This window comes from Lepidochelys olivacea, assembly GCF_965140295.1.
Source record: "Lepidochelys olivacea isolate rLepOli2 genome assembly, chromosome: 8".
Classification (NCBI taxonomy): domain Eukaryota; kingdom Metazoa; phylum Chordata; order Testudines; family Cheloniidae; genus Lepidochelys; species Lepidochelys olivacea.
In genome coordinates this window covers 107,109,889-107,128,604 of record NC_140418.1, presented here as the reverse complement: position 1 = coordinate 107,128,604, position 18,716 = coordinate 107,109,889, and the positions used below count along the sequence as shown (strand labels likewise).

General features: G+C 70.3%; 2 protein-coding genes across 7 annotated transcripts in view; both read left to right on the top strand.

The window, feature by feature from the left end:
- The first annotated feature begins 1,694 nt into the window (after positions 1 to 1,694).
- On the top strand, positions 1,695 to 16,161 carry ARTN (artemin). Its single transcript, XM_084636611.1, is given in 7 exon segments — positions 1,695 to 1,770; positions 1,858 to 2,019; positions 2,946 to 2,987; positions 2,989 to 3,049; positions 12,921 to 12,988; positions 13,269 to 13,458; positions 14,003 to 16,161. Coding segments are annotated over 6 exon segments (810 nt in total). The 5' UTR covers positions 1,695 to 1,770; positions 1,858 to 1,995; the 3' UTR covers positions 14,428 to 16,161.
- A 2,398-nt stretch (positions 16,162 to 18,559) lies between these two features.
- The window catches only part of IPO13 (importin 13), a 67,898-nt gene continuing 67,741 nt past the window's right edge, over positions 18,560 to 18,716 (top strand). For all 6 annotated transcript variants that reach the window (XR_014712601.1, XR_014712602.1, XR_014712603.1 and 3 more), the window contains exon 1: positions 18,560 to 18,692. Coding sequence is in view for 2 of the 6 variants with exons in the window: in XM_084635967.1 (XP_084492093.1) it covers positions 18,630 to 18,692 (63 nt within the window). In the remaining 4 variants the exon portion in view is untranslated. The remainder of the gene's footprint in view (positions 18,693 to 18,716) is intronic.

The window sequence follows — 18,716 nt, the reverse complement described above, 5'->3', positions numbered from 1 at the left end:
CACCTACGCGCCCCAGTCTCTGTTACCCAGCTTCCCCTGGGGCCCCCACCTACGCGCCCCAGTCTCTGTTACCCAGCATCCCCTGGGGCCCCACCTTCGCGCCCCAGTCTCTGTTACCCAGCATCCCCTGCGGCCCCACCTACGCGCCCCAGTCTCTGTTACCCAGCATCCCCTGGGGCCCCCACCTACGCGCCCCAGTCTCTGTTACCCAGCATCCCCTGGGGCCCCACCTTCGCGCCCCAGTCTCTGTTACCCAGCATCCCCTGGGGCCCCACCTTCGCACCCCAGTCTCTGTTACCCAGCTTCCCCTGGGGCCCCCACCTACGCGCCCCAGTCTCTGTTACCCAGCTTCCCCTGGGGCCCCCACCTACGCGCCCCAGTCTCTGTCTCCGCCTGGTGTGTGTGTGGGTGGATGTGGAGTGGTGGCAGGGTGTCCGTGTGTCTGTCCCAGCTGGTGGGGGGGGTCCGTGGGTCTGTCCCGACTGGCGGTGGGGTTGTCCGTGGGTCTGTCCGGGGCGGGGGGGTGTCCGTGTGTCTGTCCGGTCTGGCGGGGGGGAGTGGGGTGTCCGTGGGTCTGTCCGGGGGGGGTGTCCGTGGGTCTGTCCCGGCTGGCGGGGGAGGTGTCCATCTGTCTGTCCCGGCTGGCGGGGGGGAGTGGGGTGTCCGTGGGTCTGTCCGGGGGGGGGGGTCCGTGGGTCTGTCCCGACTGGCGGGGAGGGGTTGTCCGTGGGACTGTCCGGGGGGGGGGTGTCCGTGGGTCTGTCCGGGGGTGGTGTCCATGTGTCTGTCCGGTCTGGCGGGGGGCAGTGGGGTGTCCGTCGGTCTGTCCGGGGCAGGGGGTCCGTGGGTCTGTCCCGACTGGCGGGGAGCGGTTGTCCGTGGGACTGTCCGGGGGGGGGTGTCCGTGGGTCTGACCGGGAGTGGTGTCCATGTGTCTGTCCGGTCTGGCGGGGGGGAGTGGGGTGTCCGTGGGTCTGTCCGGGTGGGGTGTCCCTCTGTCTGTCCCGACTGGCGGGTGGGGGTGTCCGTGGGTCTGTCCCGGCTGGCGGGGGGGAGTGGGGTGTCCGTGGGTCTGTCCGGGGGGTGTGTGTCCGTGTGTCTGTCCGGTCTGGCGGGGGGGAGTGGGGTGTCCGTGGGTCTGTCCGGGTGGGGTGTCCGTGGGTCTGTCCCGGCTGGCGGGGGTGTGTGTCCATCTGTCTGTCCCGACTGGCGGGGGGGGGGGTGTCCGTGGGTCTGTCCCGCCTGGCTGGCAGGGGTGGGGTGTCCGTGGGTCTGTCCCGTCTGGCGGGGGGGAGTGGGGTGTCCGTGGGTCTGTCCGGGGGGGTGTCCGTGGGTCTGTCCCGGCTGGCGGGGGGGGGTGTCCATCTGTCTGTCCCGGCTGGCGGGGGGTTGTCCGTGTGTCTGTCCGGTCTGGCGGGGGGGAGTGGGGTGTCCGTGGGTCTGTCCGGGGGCGTGTCCGTGGGTCTGTCCCGGCTGGCGGGGGGGAGTGGGGTGTCCGTGGGTCTGTCCGGGGGGCGGGGTCCGTGGGTCTGTCCCGGCTGCCGGGGGGGGTCCGTGGGTCTGTCCGGGGGGCGGCTCCTGGCCCGGGGGTGCCCCCAGCTCCGCCCCGCCCGGGGATCAGGTGACGGGGCCGCTGGAATTTGACACCAGAAGCGGCCGGGCGAGGAGGATGGAGCCGGCTCCTGCCTCCCAGAGGCCGCCCGCGAGCCCCGCCGGCAGCCGCAGGTCCGAGCCCGCCCGCCCGGCCCCGGAGCCGCTTCGCCCCGCTCGGTGAGTCCCGGCCCGGCCCGGCCCGGCCCGGCCCCGGGGGGCGAGCCCCGGCCCGCCCGGCTCTAACCCGCCTCCTCTCCCGCGCAGGGCGGCGCAGGCAGCGCCGGGCACCTGCCCCCCGGGGCTCGCCATGCGGACAACGTGAGCCGGCCGGGCGGGCGGGCGGCGAGTCCCGGAGCCCGGCCATGGCCCCCGGGGCCGGCTGAGCGCCAGAGCCCGCCGGGGATGCGCCCGCACCGCAGCCAAGAGGTACCGGGTGGGGCCTGGGGGTCTGCCCCGGGACGGGGGGGTCGGTCGGTCGGTCTGTCCGGGGCCTGGGGGGGTCGGTCGGTCTGCCCCGGGACGGGGGGGTCGGTCGGTCTGTCCGGGGCCTGGGGGGGTCGGTCGGTGTATCTGGGGGCGGGACGGGGGGGTCGGTCGGTCTGCCCTGGGACGGGGGGGGTCGGTCGGTCGGTGTGTCCGGGGGCGGCGCGGGGGGGTCGGTCGGTCGGTCTGTCCCGGGACGCGGGGGGGCGGTCGGTCTGTCCGGGGGCGGGACGTGGGGGTCGGTCGGTCTGTCCCGGGACGCGGGGGGTCGGTCGGTCGGTCTGTCCGGGGGCGGGACGCGGGGGGTCGGTTGGTCTGCCCCGGGACGGGGGGGTCGGTCGGTCGGTCTGTCCGGGGCCTGGGGGGATCGGTCGGTGTATCTGGGGGCGGGACGGGGGGTCGGTCGGTCGGTCTGTCCGGAGGCGGGACGCGGGGGGTCGGTCGGTCTGTCCGGAGGCGGGACGCGGGGGGTCGGTCGGTCTGTCCGGGGGCGGGACGCGGGGGGTCGGTCGGTCTGTCCGGGGCGGGACGGGGGGGTCGATCGGTCTGTCCCGGGACGCGGGGGGTCGGTCTGTCCGGGGGCGGGACGTGGGGGTCGGTCGGTCTGTCCCGGGACGCGGGGGGTCGGTCTGTCCGGGGCGGGACGGGGGGGTCGGTCGGTCTGTCTGTCCCGGGACGCGGGGGGTCGGTCTGTCCGGGGCGGGACGGGGGGTCGGTCGGTCGGTCTGTCCGGGGCGGGACGGGGGGGTCGGTCGGTCTGTCTGTCCCGGGACGCGGGGGGTCGGTCTGTCCGGGGCGGGACGGGGGGTCGGTCGGTCTGTGCCCCGGTGCCGGGAGCCCCGGTGATTTTGTCCCTCTGGCGGCCGCAGGGAGCGGACTCGATGCCCGCCAGGGACCGGTGCCCGGGGCCAGGGGGGAGGCGCGTCCCAGCCGCGACCCCCGGAGCATGGTCCGCAGGCTCCCGGCGCGCACGGTGAGTGGAGCGGGGCTGGGGGCGGAGGGTTCCCGGGGCTGGGGGAGCCCGGGCCGGGGTCGGCTGCAGCCGCTTCCCCAGCCTGAGACTCGAGCTGCGGCTGTCCCGCCTCGCAGCAAACGTGGGGTTGTTGCGGTGGGGTCGCCCCGCGGCGGGGAGGGGGTTGTTGCGGTAGGGTCGCCCCGCGGCGGGGGGGGGGGAGGGGAGGGGGGGGTTGTTGCGGTAGGGTCGCCCCGCGGCGGGGGGGGGGAGGGGAGGGGGGGGTTGTTGCGGTAGGGTCGCCCCGCGGCGGGGGGGAGGGGAGGGGGGGGTTGTTGCGGTAGGGTCGCCCCGCGGCGGGGGGGAGGGGAGGGGGGGGTTGTTGCGGTAGGGTCGCCCCGCGGCGGGGGGAGAGGGGAGGGGGGGGTTGTTGCGGTAGGGTCGCCCCGCGGCGGGGGGAGAGGGGAGGGGGGGGTTGTTGCGGTAGGGTCGCCCCGCGGCGGGGGGAGAGGGGAGGGGGGGGTTGTTGCGGTAGGGTCGCCCCGCGCGGGGGGAGAGGGGAGGGGGGGGTTGTTGCGGTAGGGTCGCCCCGCGGCGGGGGGGAGGGGAGGGGGGGGGTTGTTGCGGTGGGGTCGCCCCGCGGCGGGGGGGAGGGGGGGGGTTGTTGCGGTGGGGTCGCCCCGCGGCGGGGAGGGGGTTGTTGCGGTAGGGTCGCCCCGCGGCGGGGGGGGGAGGGGAGGGGGGGGTTGTTGCGGTAGGGTCGCCCCGCGGCGGGGGGAGGGGAGGGGGGGGTTGTTGCTGTAGGGTCGCCCCGCGGCGGGGGGAGAGGGGAGGGGGGGTTGTTGCGGTAGGGTCGCCCCGCGGCGGGGGGAGGGGAGGGGGGGGGTTGTTGCTGTAGGGTCGCCCCGCGGCGGGGGGAGAGGGGAGGGGGGGGTTGTTGCGGTAGGGTCGCCCCGCGGCGGGGGGAGAGGGGAGGGGGGGTTTGTTGCGGTAGGGTCGCCCCGCGGCGGGGGGAGAGGGGAGGGGGGGTTGTTGCGGTAGGGTCGCCCCGCGGCGGGGGGGAGGGGAGGGGGGGTTGTTGCGGTAGGGTCGCCCCGCGGCGGGGGGAGAGGGGGGGGGGGTTGTTGCGGTAGGGTCGCCCCGCGGCGGGGGGAGAGGGGAGGGGGGGGTTGTTGCGGTAGGGTCGCCCCGCGGCGGGGGGAGAGGGGAGGGGGGGGTTGTTGCGGTAGGGTCGCCCCGCGGCGGGGGGGAGGGGAGGGGGGGGGTTGTTGCGGTGGGGTCGCCCCGCGGCGGGGGGGAGGGGAGGGGGGGGTTGTTGCGGTGGGGTCGCCCCGCGGCGGGGAGGGGGTTGTTGCGGTAGGGTCGCCCCGCGGCGGGGGGGGGGAGGGGAGGGGGGAGTTGTTGCGGTAGGGTCGCCCCGCGGCGGGGGGGAGGGGAGGGGGGGGGTTGTTGCGGTAGGGTCGCCCCGCGGCGGGGGGGAGGGGAGGGGGGGGGTTGTTGCGGTAGGGTCGCCCCGCGGCGGGGGGGAGGGGAGGGGGGGGGTTGTTGCGGTAGGGTCGCCCCGCGGCGGGGGGAGAGGGGAGGGGGGGGTTGTTGCGGTAGGGTCGCCCCGCGGCGGGGGGGAGGGGAGGGGGGGGGTTGTTGCGGTGGGGTCGCCCCGCGGCGGGGGGGAGGGGAGGGGGGGGTTGTTGCGGTGGGGTCGCCCCGCGGCGGGGGGGAGGGGAGGGGGGGGTTGTTGCGGTGGGGTCGCCCCGCGGCGGGGGGAAGGGGGGGGGTTGTTGCGGTGGGGTCGCCCCGCGGCGGGGGGGAGGGGAGGGGGGGGGTTGTTGCTGTAGGGTCGCCCCGCGGCGGGGGGAGAGGGGAGGGGGGGGTTGTTGCGGTAGGGTCGCCCCGCGGCGGGGGGAGAGGGGAGGGGGGGTTTGTTGCGGTAGGGTCGTCCCGCGGCGGGGGGAGAGGGGAGGGGGGGGTTGTTGCGGTAGGGTCGCCCCGCGGCGGGGGGAGAGGGGAGGGAGGGGGTTGTTGCAGTAGGGTCGCCCCGCGGCGAGGGAGGGGGTTGTTGCGGTAGGGTCGCCCCGCGGCGTGGGGGGGAGGTGGTTCACTCTGGGGCCACCCCCAGTCAAGGCACACGTGGCCCCGCACACTGGGCCCAGCTGAGCCGAGCCAGGCCGGGCTAATCCCCTGTTTAGCCGCTGGCAGCTGCCCAAATTAGCTCCCGGCAGGGGCCTCCCTCCTCCGCTCCCTGGGGCGGCCCAGCCGGGGGCCCAAGGCCTTCTTCCCTCCTAGCATCTCCTTCCCAGCATTAGGGGCAGCCTGGGGCCCCCCAGAGCAGGGCACTTCTTTCCCCTGCCCATGGATCTTCCCTGACCCAAGAGCTGGGTGCAGCGGCCAGGCTGGAGGCGGCCTGGCTCGGGATCTGTGGGGCAGCTGTGTCCCCGTGTACCAGCTCTGGGCCCCGAGGCGGTGCTGGGGTCCCTCTCCCAGAGCGAGCCCCTGAGCCGGTGGATTGAGGGACGAGAGGAAGGGAACAGGGCTGGGGGCTCGGTGCTGCCTCGTTCCGGTTCCCAGGGTTGATTCGTGGCTCGGCTGTGGGCGGCTGGGACCTGGCCGTTCTGTCACCGGCCGCTTGACGGCTTCCCGGGTGGCGGGAACCTGCCAGGGCATATCCGGCTGGTGATGCCCCTCTGCGCCCCGCAGCGAGCTGGCCGGGGAGAGCGAGCGCCGGCCTGGGTCGCTCCTGGCGCGGGCCCAGCCTGACCTGCCAGCGCCCCTTGGCCTGGCTGGAGAATGGCGGTAGCACATGGCTCCTCTGGCCCCGGGCGAGGCCTGGGGCTGCGGGAGCCCGGCGGGCTCTGGCTGCGCTTTGGGGGGCGCGCAAGGCTGTCGGGTTGGCCCCATGCAGGAGGCTGGTCTGGGCACTGGGTTCCCATCTCAGCCGTGGAGCCGGTGAGCTGGGCCCCAGGGAGGCAGCTGGGCCGGCGGGCGTGAGCCGTCCTGGAGGCGTCGGTTGGGCTCTCTGTGAGGTGAGCGGGACACCAGGCCCTTGGGCGGCTTCCAGCCCATGGAAGGCTTCACGCTGACATTTCCAAGTGTTTGTGTAGGAACGTAAACATAAATCTCCCTCCTCCCTTCCTCTGGAAAGTTTCTCCGGGAGCAGCAGCCGGAGCTCTGGCTTGTCCGGGCAACGCACGGTCCTGCAGCCCCTTTCTGCAGCGTGCTGCCTGCCGGGGGGGGGAAGCCCCGGTCGCTCTTCCAGCCGCCCCTGGTGGGGGAAGGGGGTGTCCCTGAGGCAGTCGCACCCGGGAAGAGTGTGTAAACATCCTCTCGTCTGCCGGGACGATTCTCCAGCTGGCTCAGAGGCTTCGTCTCCTTCCTCCCGCCCCAGCAGGAGGGTCCAGGGACCCCGTCTCATCTGCCTGGAGCCGCCTTCCTTCGCTGCAGCGCCCTTGCGGTCTGTGGAAATCAGCCGCTGGCAGGGACCTGCTGGGAGTGCCCAGTCCCTCCCGCTCCGTCAGGCCTTTGTCCTTCCCTGTCTGCGATACTCGGATGTCTCGGCTCAGCCAAGACTAGAGAGAGCCCTGAGGGTCAGGGCACAACAAATCCACTGGCAAAGGGGGTGCCGGAAGCCTGGGGTGGCGGGCTCTGACACACCTGTTTCTCCAGAGCTCTGGCAGAGTTAATGAATATGCATATTTGCTGCAGACGCTCGGCTAATCCTGCTGAGTAGCACCTGCCTGCCGAGCTCTATGCAGCGTGGTCTGCCTGAGCCAGCAGCCAGCTCCGGCGTCTCTGCCGCTGCTCAGCATTGCTCTCCCCTCCCCCACAGCCGCCTGCTGAGATTACCTGGACCCTGGTCGGGTCGGCTGCTGCTCTCCAGAGCCCTGGGGGGCACTGATGGGGCCCGGAGGCATGTTGACTTTTCTCAGCACTGATCAGCGGCAGGCGCAGCCCTGGGGCTACTCGGGGACTGGGAGGGTAGCTCCACAATCCTCTTTCTGCAGCAGCCAGGAGACCCAGGGAGGGCTAGAGTCACAGCCATGCCCCCCAGCAGCCCTGGTCTCCGACAGGATGCACCTGGCTCCCCCGGACCTTAGGTGGGATAGCTCCAGCAGGGGTCCTGGAGCCGGTCTCCCCCTCCTCCCGCGCTGCCCTTTAGAGCCAGGAGGCTGCTGGGGGCCGGGGAGAACAGCAGGCAGCTTGGGGTCGTGCTAGCCAGAGGCTGGCAGTGTGTGTGTGGGCAGGGAGCTGTCACCCATGGAACTCCCCTTCTGTCCCACCCTGGCCCTGCGGCCTTTATGTCCTGTCTCCAGCCAGCAGAGCACAGCCAGGCCGAGGGGGAGGGCCGGAGAGGTGCACGCTCATTTTCGGGGGCCAGGCGTCCTAAAGGCAGGTGCGCTCCTTGTGCGTCCTAAAGAGCCTGTAGCCTGAATCCACCCTGCTGCGGCCTGGGGCTCGTGAGCTGCGTCTGCAGCACACGCCACAGCGGCAGAACAGGCCTTGGGTCTTCGACCCCCCCCCCCGTGACTCTGGGGACCCCAGCTCCTCCGCACTGAGCGCTCCCCAGTCCATCCCTGGAGCCTGGCAGAGCCCAGGGCAGTGGGATAGAGAGAGTCCAGGTTACGTGATGGCCCCAAGAGAGTGTCATGGCTTGGGCCCAGCCCAGAGCCCCCAGTCCATGCCTGGGGCCTGCCTTCCTGCACGAGCCCCCACCCGCTTCCCTTCACTGGTTGCTTCTGCTGTCGGCCCATTTCTGCCATTCCTCTGGCATGGGCTGCGCCTGAATGTGCCCTACCTGCACGCCCTGCGGTCTGCCTGACCCCCGCCAGCTCCGGGTCAGCGCCTCTCTGCCTTCGTCGGGAATCTCCCGGATAACTGGAGTCCCCCCCACTGCCCGGTGCAGTGTCTCTGGCAATTGCTGGGCTCCATGGCTGAGCCGGTGGCTGTTCCAGCCAAACCCCGTGGCATGATTCTCCAGCTCAGGGAGCGTCTGTGTGCCCCGCCGTCTGCAGCTCAGCCCGTATTCTGCCCGTTGTGGAAAGCCATCGCTCTCTCTGCTGTGCACGCCTCCCAGCCGCCTGCTCCGGCTCCTGGGCCCGCTGCCCAGCTGCCTTGTCCCCTGCTGGTGGCAGACGCCCCCGCACTGGCCCCATGGGGGAGCAGCTGGGCTGGCTCTTGCAGAGAGGCGAGGAGCCAGGAGCCCGCAGGTGCAGCTTCAAAGGGAGGAGGAGCCAGCCCCATGTGAGCAGCCACTCTCCAGGGGGCAGAGCTTGGCAGCGGCTGCCCTGCGCCCAGCTCTCCTGGCGCTGCGGGTATCGGGTACCTGATGCTCCAGGATCCCCGTCCCCCTTGTACCGTCGCTGTCCTGTCTCCTTGTGCTGCCTCTGCCCCATGCTGTGTCCCTGCCTTCCCACAGAGGCTCAAGGTGCCCCAGCCTTGCCCTCCTGGCACCCCCCGGCTGCCTGCCTTTGTGTTGTGTCCTGCTCTTGCTAGACCTGCTTGAGCCACTAAAGCCTGTCGTTGGCTAGCAGTGCCGGCCATGCTGTGCTCTGTAGCCCCACCAGCCGGGTACTCCCTATGGAAGTTGTTCTCCAGAGGCCCGTCGAGCCGGGGAACCGGGGCCATGAGTGGCACGTGCCAGTCCCCAGGCTGAGGAGCAGTTGGAGGAGAAGCTCTGTTGGAGGTCGCTTTGGGGCTGGCTCCAGCGGCAGGAGGGGCTGGGAATCCCGTCTCTGGAGCGGCTGCCCTTTCATGCTGAAGGGGTGGCGTGACCTTGGCCAGGTCTGCCCTCAAGCGGCAGCTCCAAGCCTACCAGGGTGGGTGCCCGCGGCAGGTGTTCCCCGCAGACCTGCCTGTCTCTGTTGCCCAGCAGGAGGGAGACAAGCCCGGAGCCCAGGTCTCCTGTGACTCGGTGATTGAGGCAGGGGCGGCAGCTGCAGCTAACAGGCCTGCTGAGAGGACAGCTGGGCCAGCGCCCAAGGCAGGTGACTTGTGGGTCTTTGTGTCCTTGTGTTTCCTCCAGGGCGGGGCTGCAGCCCCAGGTGTGGCTCTGCCCCCATCCCAGTCCCCCAGGGTGTGGGCACAGCGAGGCGGGGGGGGGCGGGGAAGAGATTCGGTTCTGTCCTGGGTTCCCGCCCCAGGGCCCCTAGGAGGGGCGGAGGCTGCATGCCGGGCCCCTGGGTGTCTGCACTGCTGGTGGCACCCTCGGGTGCCCACAGCGCCCTAGCAGCTGGCACAGCTGGACTCGCTCCTTCCAGCAGAGCTGGGCTCTGAGTTCGGCCTCTGCTGGCTCCGGCAAGGCAGCCGGTGCAGACTAGGGCACGTGGGCCCCCTCCGGATGACAGACTGCCCGTTCGCCTCTCTAACCTGCCCACCCATCCCCCTCAGGTCAGGCTGGGGCCAGAGTCCCCTTCGCTGCGTTGAGGGGGGTGACCCTGAGGGCTCGTGTCTGTCAGCACTTTGGGGTCGCTGGGTGCCCCTCGGCCCCTGCGGATCCTCCCGCCTGCGAGGAGCTGGCCCGTTAGTGCGGGATTGGAGGTGACTGCGCGTGGGGCTGGCTGACCCCAGGGGCGTGGGAAGGGGGGAATTCTCTCTGGCTTGGGTTTGCCGTGACACGGTGAAGGGCCAGCACAGGCTGGGTCTGTGCTGCCCCCCTCAGGGCTAGTGGAGAATTGCAGCTCAGCCAGCCATGGGATACCGGAGGGGGACCAACCTGGCAGGGCAGGTGGCGTCCAAATCCCCGCACGGGGAGGCTCCCAGCCCCCCCAGGACCAGCTGCGGCTGGGCAGAGACCCTGCTGGCATCTCTAGCAGTGCTGGCCCCACAGCCAGAGGTGATATCACCAGGCCCTGTCTCCCCTGAGGCTTCGGAGGGGCCCAGCTGGAGGTGACTGGCCCGCGCACTCGCTCCACGCTGGGCCTCAGAGCAGCTAGGGGCTAGGTACCCGCTGCAAAGGCCTGGCCCAGGCCCTCTTCTCTCAGGCTGGCATCTCCCAGCTCTGTCCCAGAGGGAGCTCGCCCCCTTCTCCTGCGCAGCTGCAGGGCCTTGGCACTATGGGTTACGAATGGGGGGGCTGGGGCCGAGTCCAGGCATTGGCCGGGGCTGCCTGGTGCCGTGATGGTCACAAGGACGCTGTGCGGCTTTCCACATGCTGCTCAGAGGGACTGAACTGCTCTGGCTGGCCCAGGACAGCTAACGGGCTGTGGAGGGAGTGGTCACCACCCAGGGGGTCGCCAAAGGCCCGTGTGGATTCCCTTGGCCAAACTCCATCCACGGTTCTGCCTTCCCGCAGCTCCGGGGCTGGGGATGCAGGCCGAGCTGTGCGGCCCATGGAAAGGCAGCTCAGCCAGCAGGGAGGGGTTTGCTCTGGGCAGGGCAGGTAGAGAGGGCATTGCCCATCCCCACTGACCTCCAGGCCCACCATGGGTGGAGCGGGGAGCAGCTGCAGCCCCCAGGTAAAGAGGGTTTCCAGCTGGATGTGACGAGCTGCCTGTGGGCTGGGAGCCAGGGCACTTGTGTAATCACCTGGCTGATTTCCTGCTCTGTGGATCTGCTGCCAGTGGGCTGGGCTTGTCTGGCCACTGTGTGTGGGTGGAGAGGGCTGGGCCTGACTCCTCCTCCCTCTCCCATCAGGGCACAGGCCAGGCCAGGGCTGCAGGTGCTGGGCTTGGGGCTAGGGGCGGATCCCTCTACCCAGGCCCTGCACCTTGCTCGTGGGGCTGGAGCTGGCTTGATGGTCCCCGTTCTCCTGCGGTGCACATCTCTCACCAGCCATCAGCCTGCAAAGGCAGGCAAGCCTGAGTCCTGCCATGGCCGGGCAGGGGTGATGAGACCCCATTCGCGGCTGTGCACAGTTCCTGGGTTGTGATGCATTGTGGGTGATCCAGTGCGGTCCCCTGGGGCTGTTGGTGATGGCCAGTTAACACTCACAGACCCCAGCCAGCTGTCCTGCCCCATTGCAGATGCCCGAGTGCCCAGCAGCACCCATTTCTCCTTCTCCCAGGCACAGAGCAGGAACGGGCAGAGCTGGACAGAACAGGGTGTGTGGGGGGGTGAATGGGGTTGTGGCAGGGGCTGGGGGTTCTGGGCTGGGACTGGGATACTCGGTTCCCGGGAAGGAGGAGCAGGGAGGTGGCAGCCTCTGCAGACACACCGCTAGCAGGGGAACACAGCTCAGTGCTGGGTCATGCACGTCGGACGGGACGATTCGAGTGTCTTGGCAGGCTCTGGACAAATGGTGGGTGGGTAGGGCTGGGCGGGCAGCTCCAGCGAGCCTCTGTGCAGGAGAAAGGGCTGCAAGCCCAACGGCAGCTGCAGGGGAGGCCAGCGGTGCACGGGGCTCGGCCTGGCGCACGTGCGTGCGGGCACTTGCCCCTGCACCTGCCTTGTGCGTGGGGTTGGAGCCCGGGGGCAGGTTGCCCCATAGCAGGGGGCCGCCCCAGCTGCTCTCAGGGCCAGGTGAAACAGGCAGCATGGCTGTCTGGCGAGGAGCTCTGTTCTGCCCCCAGGCCCTGTGGGAATCCAGCCACCGCGGCCGAAGGCGCCGTCTGGTGCTGGGGCCCTGTTCTGTGCCGGGGGCGGGGGGGGGGGCTGTGGGCTAGCTTGTTGCTGGGCTTGGCTTGGCTTGCTCAGGCACTTGGTGCCTAGGGGATGAGTGTCCTAGAGCTGGTCTCTAGCTTGCTCAGGCCGCCTCCCCGGGCTCCCCTGTTCTGCTCCCGGCTTCTCCAAAGCACAGTGAGACTAGGGGAAGGAGGGACTCAGGGAGTGGCATTGAGCTGGGTCAGAGGCCAGGAGAGATGGGCAGGACTAGGGGAAGTACCAGATGAGCCTGTGGAACTCACTGCCACTAGATCCCATAGAACCCCAGGGGGTCACCAGATTCAGAGAAGGACTGGCCATTCCTATGGAGAAGGAGGTCCTCAGTTATGCTAGTGAGGAGTTAAACCCTCTTGCCTGGGCCGTGAGCCTGCCAGAGACGTGCGGGGCAGGAGGGGCCCAGGCTGCTCCATCCTGACTCCCTCCCTCCCCGGTGCTGGTGTGAAGGTGGGGGGGGCTTCTCCCCGGGGGTGTGGTTCTCGCTCCCCAGTGACCAGAGTGAAACGTGTGCTCTGGGCACAGACAAGGCTCCCGGCAGCGCTCAGTACTTCCCACCCTCCCGCCACTCGTTCCGGGGGGGCTGGGAGCAGAGCTGGGCCTTGCACGCGCTCCCCCGAAATTCTGCCTTCAAACTGAGCCACTAGAGCCTGGGGCGGGGGGCACCTCCAGCTGACCCAGGAGCCTCCCAGGGCTACTCAGAGGAGCTGATGGGCTCTGGGACACCCCTGCTCCCCCCTGGCTCGGGGAGCGGCTCCCAGGCTCTGGCTCAGCCTGCTTCAAGATTGTGGGGACACAGCCCAGCCTGTGCCAATTAAGGGAAGCCGCTGGGAAGAGGGCCCAGGCCAGAGGGCTGGCATTAACCCCTGTTGGGAGGCCATGGGACAGCTGACCAGCTGCTCGTTGCAGCCCCAGGGACCAACTGGGGGGGGGGGAAGGGGGAGGATATTGGGGGTTGGAGGGCTGTGAGGGAGGGGGTGGTGGGTGTTTGGGGGGGTCAATGTTGGGGTGGAGGGCAGTGGGGGGAAGGTGGTGGGGGTTGACGTTGCAGATGGGGGGGATGGGGCTGTGTTTACCAACAGGCTGGAGGGAGCTGTATCCTGACCCCCCACACCCCACATTAATCCAGCCCTCTCTGGGAATGCTGTCCAGAGCGAGGCAGGGGCCAGGCATGTGGGGCTGAGGGGTGAAGGCGCCGTGTGTCTGGGGCAGGGGGTGGTTGGCCCCAGCCCCGTGGGTGGGTTTCCTTCCCCGGCATCCGCAGCCCAGGAGCGTTCACACTCACCCCCAATCTTTGTATTTGCAGACAGGATGGAGCTGACAGCGGGGGGGCCGGCCTCCCCCCACGCGAGGACTCTGCGCCAAAGGCCCAGGGTGAGTGCAGCCCCACGGGAGAAGGCCCGCTCCAGAAGCAACGCACAGAGGGGTGGGGGCAGCTGTGGCCCAGGCAAGGGGTATGCAGCCTTGGCTAGTCTGGCTTTCCCCTGTGGGTCCTGCTCCCCTCTCCTGCCCGCCCCCCACCGACTCTGGCCCTCTCCCGGGGAGGCTGGGAGCCCTGCCTTGGGGGCTGCAGCATGGAGCGCCCCATCCCCCCCTGCGCCCGGCCTGCACCCCGTGCGCGTTGCTGCCATGCTGAGCCCGTGCTGTGTTCCAGGAGGGGGTGCTGTGGGGTACCCTCGCCATCCTGTCGCTGCTGAGCAGCGTGGCCACGGGAACCCCGCACACCTGGCACCACAACACCACCCTGGGGGCTGCACCCACTGCGGGCGGCATGGGCACCCCCAGCCCCGGAGCAGAGGACAGCCTGGAGGCACCGCTCGCCAAAGCCTGGAGCCACCTCTCCGGTAGGTGTGGGTGGGGGAGGAGGGGGAGCGGGAGGGCATGGGGCAGGAGAAGGGCCAGGCACGATGGGGGTGCGTGGGGTCAGTATTGCTCAGGGCAGTTCAGGCCCCTCGTGCCCCTGTGTCATGCCTCCCGTTCCGGGAGCAGAGAGCCCCATGGGCCCCACATGCCCAGCACTGCTCAGGGCCTGGGGGCAGCAGGGCTACCGGGAGGGGGCAGGCTCCTGAGCTCAGGGCAGCTGGTGACCCTGAGCCCCAGAACTGAGGCAGGAGTGCGCCCCCCAAAGGGCCCCTGGCCACCCCAGGCGGGGACGGGCGGAGCCCAGGGCAGCGGGGCCCTGCCCCAGGCTGACGCTAGGACTGAGTCCTGGCTGCAGGAGCCGGTTGGCATCTACCCGCCCCGTCCTCTCTGAGCCCTGGCTGTGTGCGTGGGCCGGGTGGGCTCTCCCCGTGCTGTGGGTCCCGCGGGCACCAGACAGCCCCTCTGGGGGCAGGAAGGAGTGTGTGTGGGGGGGGCGTACTCTGGCTGACTATCCTGTGTTCCCAGGGGACAACGTGACGGCAGCGGGGCCCGGGGAAGGGCAGCTGGCCAAGAACCTGCTGCTCCGGGCCGAGCGCTCACCCCTGAGCCCCACCAAAGAGAAGAAATCAGGCTGGCGCAGGGACGGCCCCAACTGCACCGTCCGCAGGCTGATGGTGAAGGTGCGTGACCTGGGGCTGGGCTTCGACTCGGACGAGATCGTGCCCTTCAAGTACTGCAGCGGATCCTGCCACCGCAGCCGCAGCAACTACGACCTGACGCTGGCCACCCTGCTGCGGGAGAAGGCCATCAAGCCAGGCCCGCTGGGCCACGTGGCCAGCCACCCCTGCTGCCGGCCCACCCGCTACGAAGCCGTCTCCTTCATGAACGTGCACAACACCTGGCAGACGGTGGAGAAGCTTTCTGCGGCCGAGTGCAGGTGCATTGGCTGACTGATCTGCAGGGGCGCTGCCCGCCTGGTGCTGCCCAGGCTCGGGCCCCATGGCACCTAGAGAGTGGTGGGGACAGGCGAAGGCTGCAGCATTGCCAAACCTCCCGGAGGAGCGGCTCAGTGAGGGACGAGGGTTCACCCGGCCCTCCCCCTTCTGCTGAGGCCGAGCGGCAGCGGGACCCCCAGCGTGGGGCTGGTGGCAGCAGGGCGAGTCTCGTTGCTTGGGCCGGCCAGCGCCCCTCCTTCCCCAGTCACTGGCCTCCTGCCAGCTGGCGCTGCCATTGGCGACCCGGGAGGTTGCCGAGCATTGGCAGGGAGCCTGCCAGCCGGGCCCTGCTCGCTGCTCTGCCATGTTCACTCAGCAGCTTCCGAGCTGCCCGCTCCAGTGCCAAACAGCCAGCCTCGTCTGCCTGGCGTGGCCTTCCCAGCCCTCCCTGGAATGCCAGCTGCAGGGCTGGCGTCCGCTCCGGTCCCAGCTCCACAACGGGCTTCCGGGGCCCCCGCTGCCCAGGCTGGTGGCTGGTAACCTGAGCGCATCTCTTGCGGAGTAAGGTGCGTGAGAACCGTCAGCCCCTGTGTGCGCTCTCCTGGCCCAGCTGCACCCCCTAGCACAGGGGGACGAACTGCCAGGCTGGGTCCTTGGCCGCATGGGCTCCCTGCTTGGTCCAGAGTCCTGGGGGATGCGTGGCCCTGCGGGGGGCTGCCCCCCAGCTCTGGCTGGCTCTAGCCCGGCTGCAGTGCGTGGGAGGCAGTTGGCCCCAGGGCTCGGGCTGGGGCAGTGGCAGTGTGAGGAGGGGCTGGCCCTAGCCTAGAGGCTGTGGTGATCTCTGAGCCACTTGCTAGAATTGCCCCCCATAAAGGGACAGGCCCGTCAGTGTGCTTTGGGGTGCACCCTTCCTAGCTGCTTGTGGCCTGGCCCCTTTCCCTGGGACTTATACCCAGGACCCCTCTGCTCCTGGGGTGGCAGTTTTTTGCCCCGTATTTCTGGGGGAAGAGCTGCCGGTGCTGTGGGAGTGAAGTGGTGCGGGGGCCTCGCAGACGCTCCCCACCTCCTCTCGCCTGCTGGCGGAAGCTGGATCTGAGTGTCCAGCCCAGCAAAGGGGGCATATGGGGCTAGAAACCAGGCAGGCCGAGCCCGTCCCCTGGCATCTTACCTGTCCCTCTAGAAAAGATCCCCCTCCCCCAGCCCCTTGGGACAGGGCGGTGGGGGGAGGCAGTGAGCTGTCCTGGGGGGCCCATTGGGGAGCAGGGTGGCTGCAGCAGAGGAAAGTGCTGGGGGCCCAAGGGCTGCTGGGAGAGGAGCAGGTACCAGCCTGGGGGTGCAGGTGGCCAGGGCTCCCCGCAGGTGCCTAGGGCAGAGGCCACAGCCAGGCACGGGCACCCACTGCTGTGGGGCTGGGCAGCCTGTGTCTGCCCCCATGGGGAGCAGCGTTAGCTGCCCAGTGCTGGTGCCCATGCAGGGGAGCCGGGCCAGCAGGGCACCCCCCGGCCATGCTGGGCCCTGACTATTTATTACTCTAAGTTATTTATTTATTGGTCTTGAGCGGCGGCTCCTATTTATGATGTTGTGGGGGAAGGGGGGTCGATGTAAAGCTGTTGCTATGGAGGCCTGGGCCTGTGGCCAGCAGTCCCACGTGCCCCCCCCCTTTATATTATTCTGACCGGTATCTGCATTTGTAAAGTTGGATAAACTCTATTTTTGTACAGTTGTATTTTTCTGTAGCAATAAAATGATGGGCTGTGCAGCTGACTCTGGGCCTGGGCAGAGGCTGTGCCATGGGTGAGGAGGGGGGACAGGGGAGGCTGCCCCCTGCCCCATGTCGCTGCCCCGACTCCCATGCTCCCCCCGTCTAATGAGCCTGCCACTGGGCTGTGATCTCATTTCAAACCATCCCTCCTCAGGGGGCCCTGACCTGGACTTCCTACCTCTGGGGTGCCCCTATCCCCTCTCTGGGACCCCTGCCCACCCCAGTGTGGGAACTCCACCCCTTCTGCTCTGCCCAGGGGCAACATCTGGGGCTGTCCCTCCTCTCCCCTCGGTGCTGGGCCCTGGCCCTCTCCCCTGGGCAGAGCAGGACCCACACTCCCCCTGGCAGGGGGCCTCAGATGCTGTTTCCTAGTGGAGGGCGGAGTAGCTGCCTGGCCTTGGCCCAGCAGGTGGGGTCTGGTATGTTGTGGGTGCATTTCCTCATGCAGGCAGGTACAGCCTCGCTGCAGCTGCCATGTCCCCACCCGCATTAGGACCTCTGTGCCCGGGAGAGGGGGAGCGGGAGCTGGGCAGGTAGCAGGTAACCCAGCCAGGCCCTGCACCCGTGTTGGAGTCAAATGCAATTCAGCCATGGTGCTTAGGGGGGCGGGGTGGGGAGGGGGCGCTGCCAGGGGCACGGAAAGCAGACTGCTACTGTCTGACCAGAGAGGCCAGGTGCCAGGCCATCCAGGCAGCTCCGCCCCTGCCTTGCAAAGGTGAAATGTGCTGTACAGACACAGGATGGCCAGGAGTGGGACCCAGCTCAACAACTGAATAATTCACCTGTGGAACTCTCTGCCCCTGGATAGGCAGCAGGCCAGGAGCTAGCAGCATTCCTGAATGGAGCAGTGTTTCTATGGAAAATGGCAACTGGAGTCACAGCCCCCTGCTCCTGGGCATGAATTCACCAGTGACTGATAGGGTCAGGGACACGTTCCCCATGCATGGGGGGGGGGTTTCCTACCCCACTCTCAGGAACATGCAGCAATCATCCCATGAGAGCCAGCAGGCTGGCCAGTGACCCTCACCCCATGTACCCCCAGCACAGCCCTCCAGTGACCCCCCCCCAGCACAGCCCCCGCTCCATGTACCCCCAGCACAGCCCCCCAGTGACCCCCCCACCCTATGTACCCCCAGCACAGCCCTCCAGTGACCCCCCCCACCCCATGTGCCCCCAGCACAGCCCTCCAGTGACCCCCCCACCCCATGTGCCCCCAGCACAGCCCCCGCTCCATGTACCCCCAGCACAGCCCTCCAGTGACCCCCCCACCCCATGTGCCCCCAGCACAGCCCTCCAGTGACCCCCCCACCCCATGTGCCCCCAGCACAGCCCCCGCTCCATGTACCCCCAGCACAGCCCTCCAGTGACCCCCCCCACCCCATGTACCCCCAGCACAGCCCCCGCTCCATGTACCCCCAGCACAGCCCCCCAGTGACCCCCCCACCCCACGTGCCCCCAGCACAGCCCTCCAGTGACCCCCCCACCCTATGTACCCCCAGCACAGCCCCCGCTCCATGTGCCCCCAGCACAGCCCCCCAGTGACCCCCCCACCCTATGTGCCCCCAGCACAGCCCCCGCTCCATGTGCCCCCAGCACAGCCCCCCAGTGACCCCCCCACCCTATGTACCCCCAGCACAGCCCCCCAGTGACCCCCCCAGCACAGCCCCCGCTCCATGTACCCCCAGCACAGCCCCCCAGTGACCCCCCCACCCTATGTACCCCCAGCACAGCCCCCCAGTGACCACCCCACGTACCCCCAGCACAGCCCCCCAGTGACCCCCCCACCCCACGTACCCCCAGCACAGCCCCCCAGTGACCCCCCCCCACCGTGCCGCCCCCAAACCCCGGCGCTGGGCTGCAGAGGGCGGAGCGCAGCGGCACGCCGTTCCCCTCTGGCCGCCAGGGGGCGCCGGAGCGGCCGGGAACTACAACGCCCAAGATGCATCGCGGCTCGGGGTCCTCATTGCGGCCGGCCGGGCTGCGCCTGCGGGGAGAGGTGCCGGGGCTGGCGGCGGCAAGAGCGAGGGCCGGGTCCGGGTCCGGGTCCGGTTCTGGTTCTGTGGCAGCCGGCGAGGCGAGGCGGCGGGCCGGGCCGGGCCGGGCCGGCAGCGCGGCGGGCAGACCTCTCCGGCGAGGCCCCCGCCCGGCGCCCGGCCCCGCTGTCAGGCAGCCAGGGCAGCAGCGCCGGGGCGCGAGCGCGGCGCCCGCAGGCCTCGGACCCGCCCCCCTCGCGCACGCGCCCTGCCCCCCGCCGCGCGCGCCCGCGCCCGCGCCAGCGCCCCGCCGCGCGCCCGCTCGCGGCTGACTGAGGGCGCGGACAGGCGGACGGACGGACAGACAGACAGCCCCCCCGCGGCGCCTCGCGCCCCCCCGCCATGCCGCCCCCGCCGGGCCCCCCCGCGCTGGGCCGCTGAGGCGCCGGCAGCGCGAGCCCCCGCAGCCCCCCCGCGCAGCGATGGAGCGACGGGGGCCGGCGGCGCCGCAGAGCCTGGACTTCACGGTGGAGAACGTGGAGCAGGTGAGCGGGGCGGGGCCCGGCCCC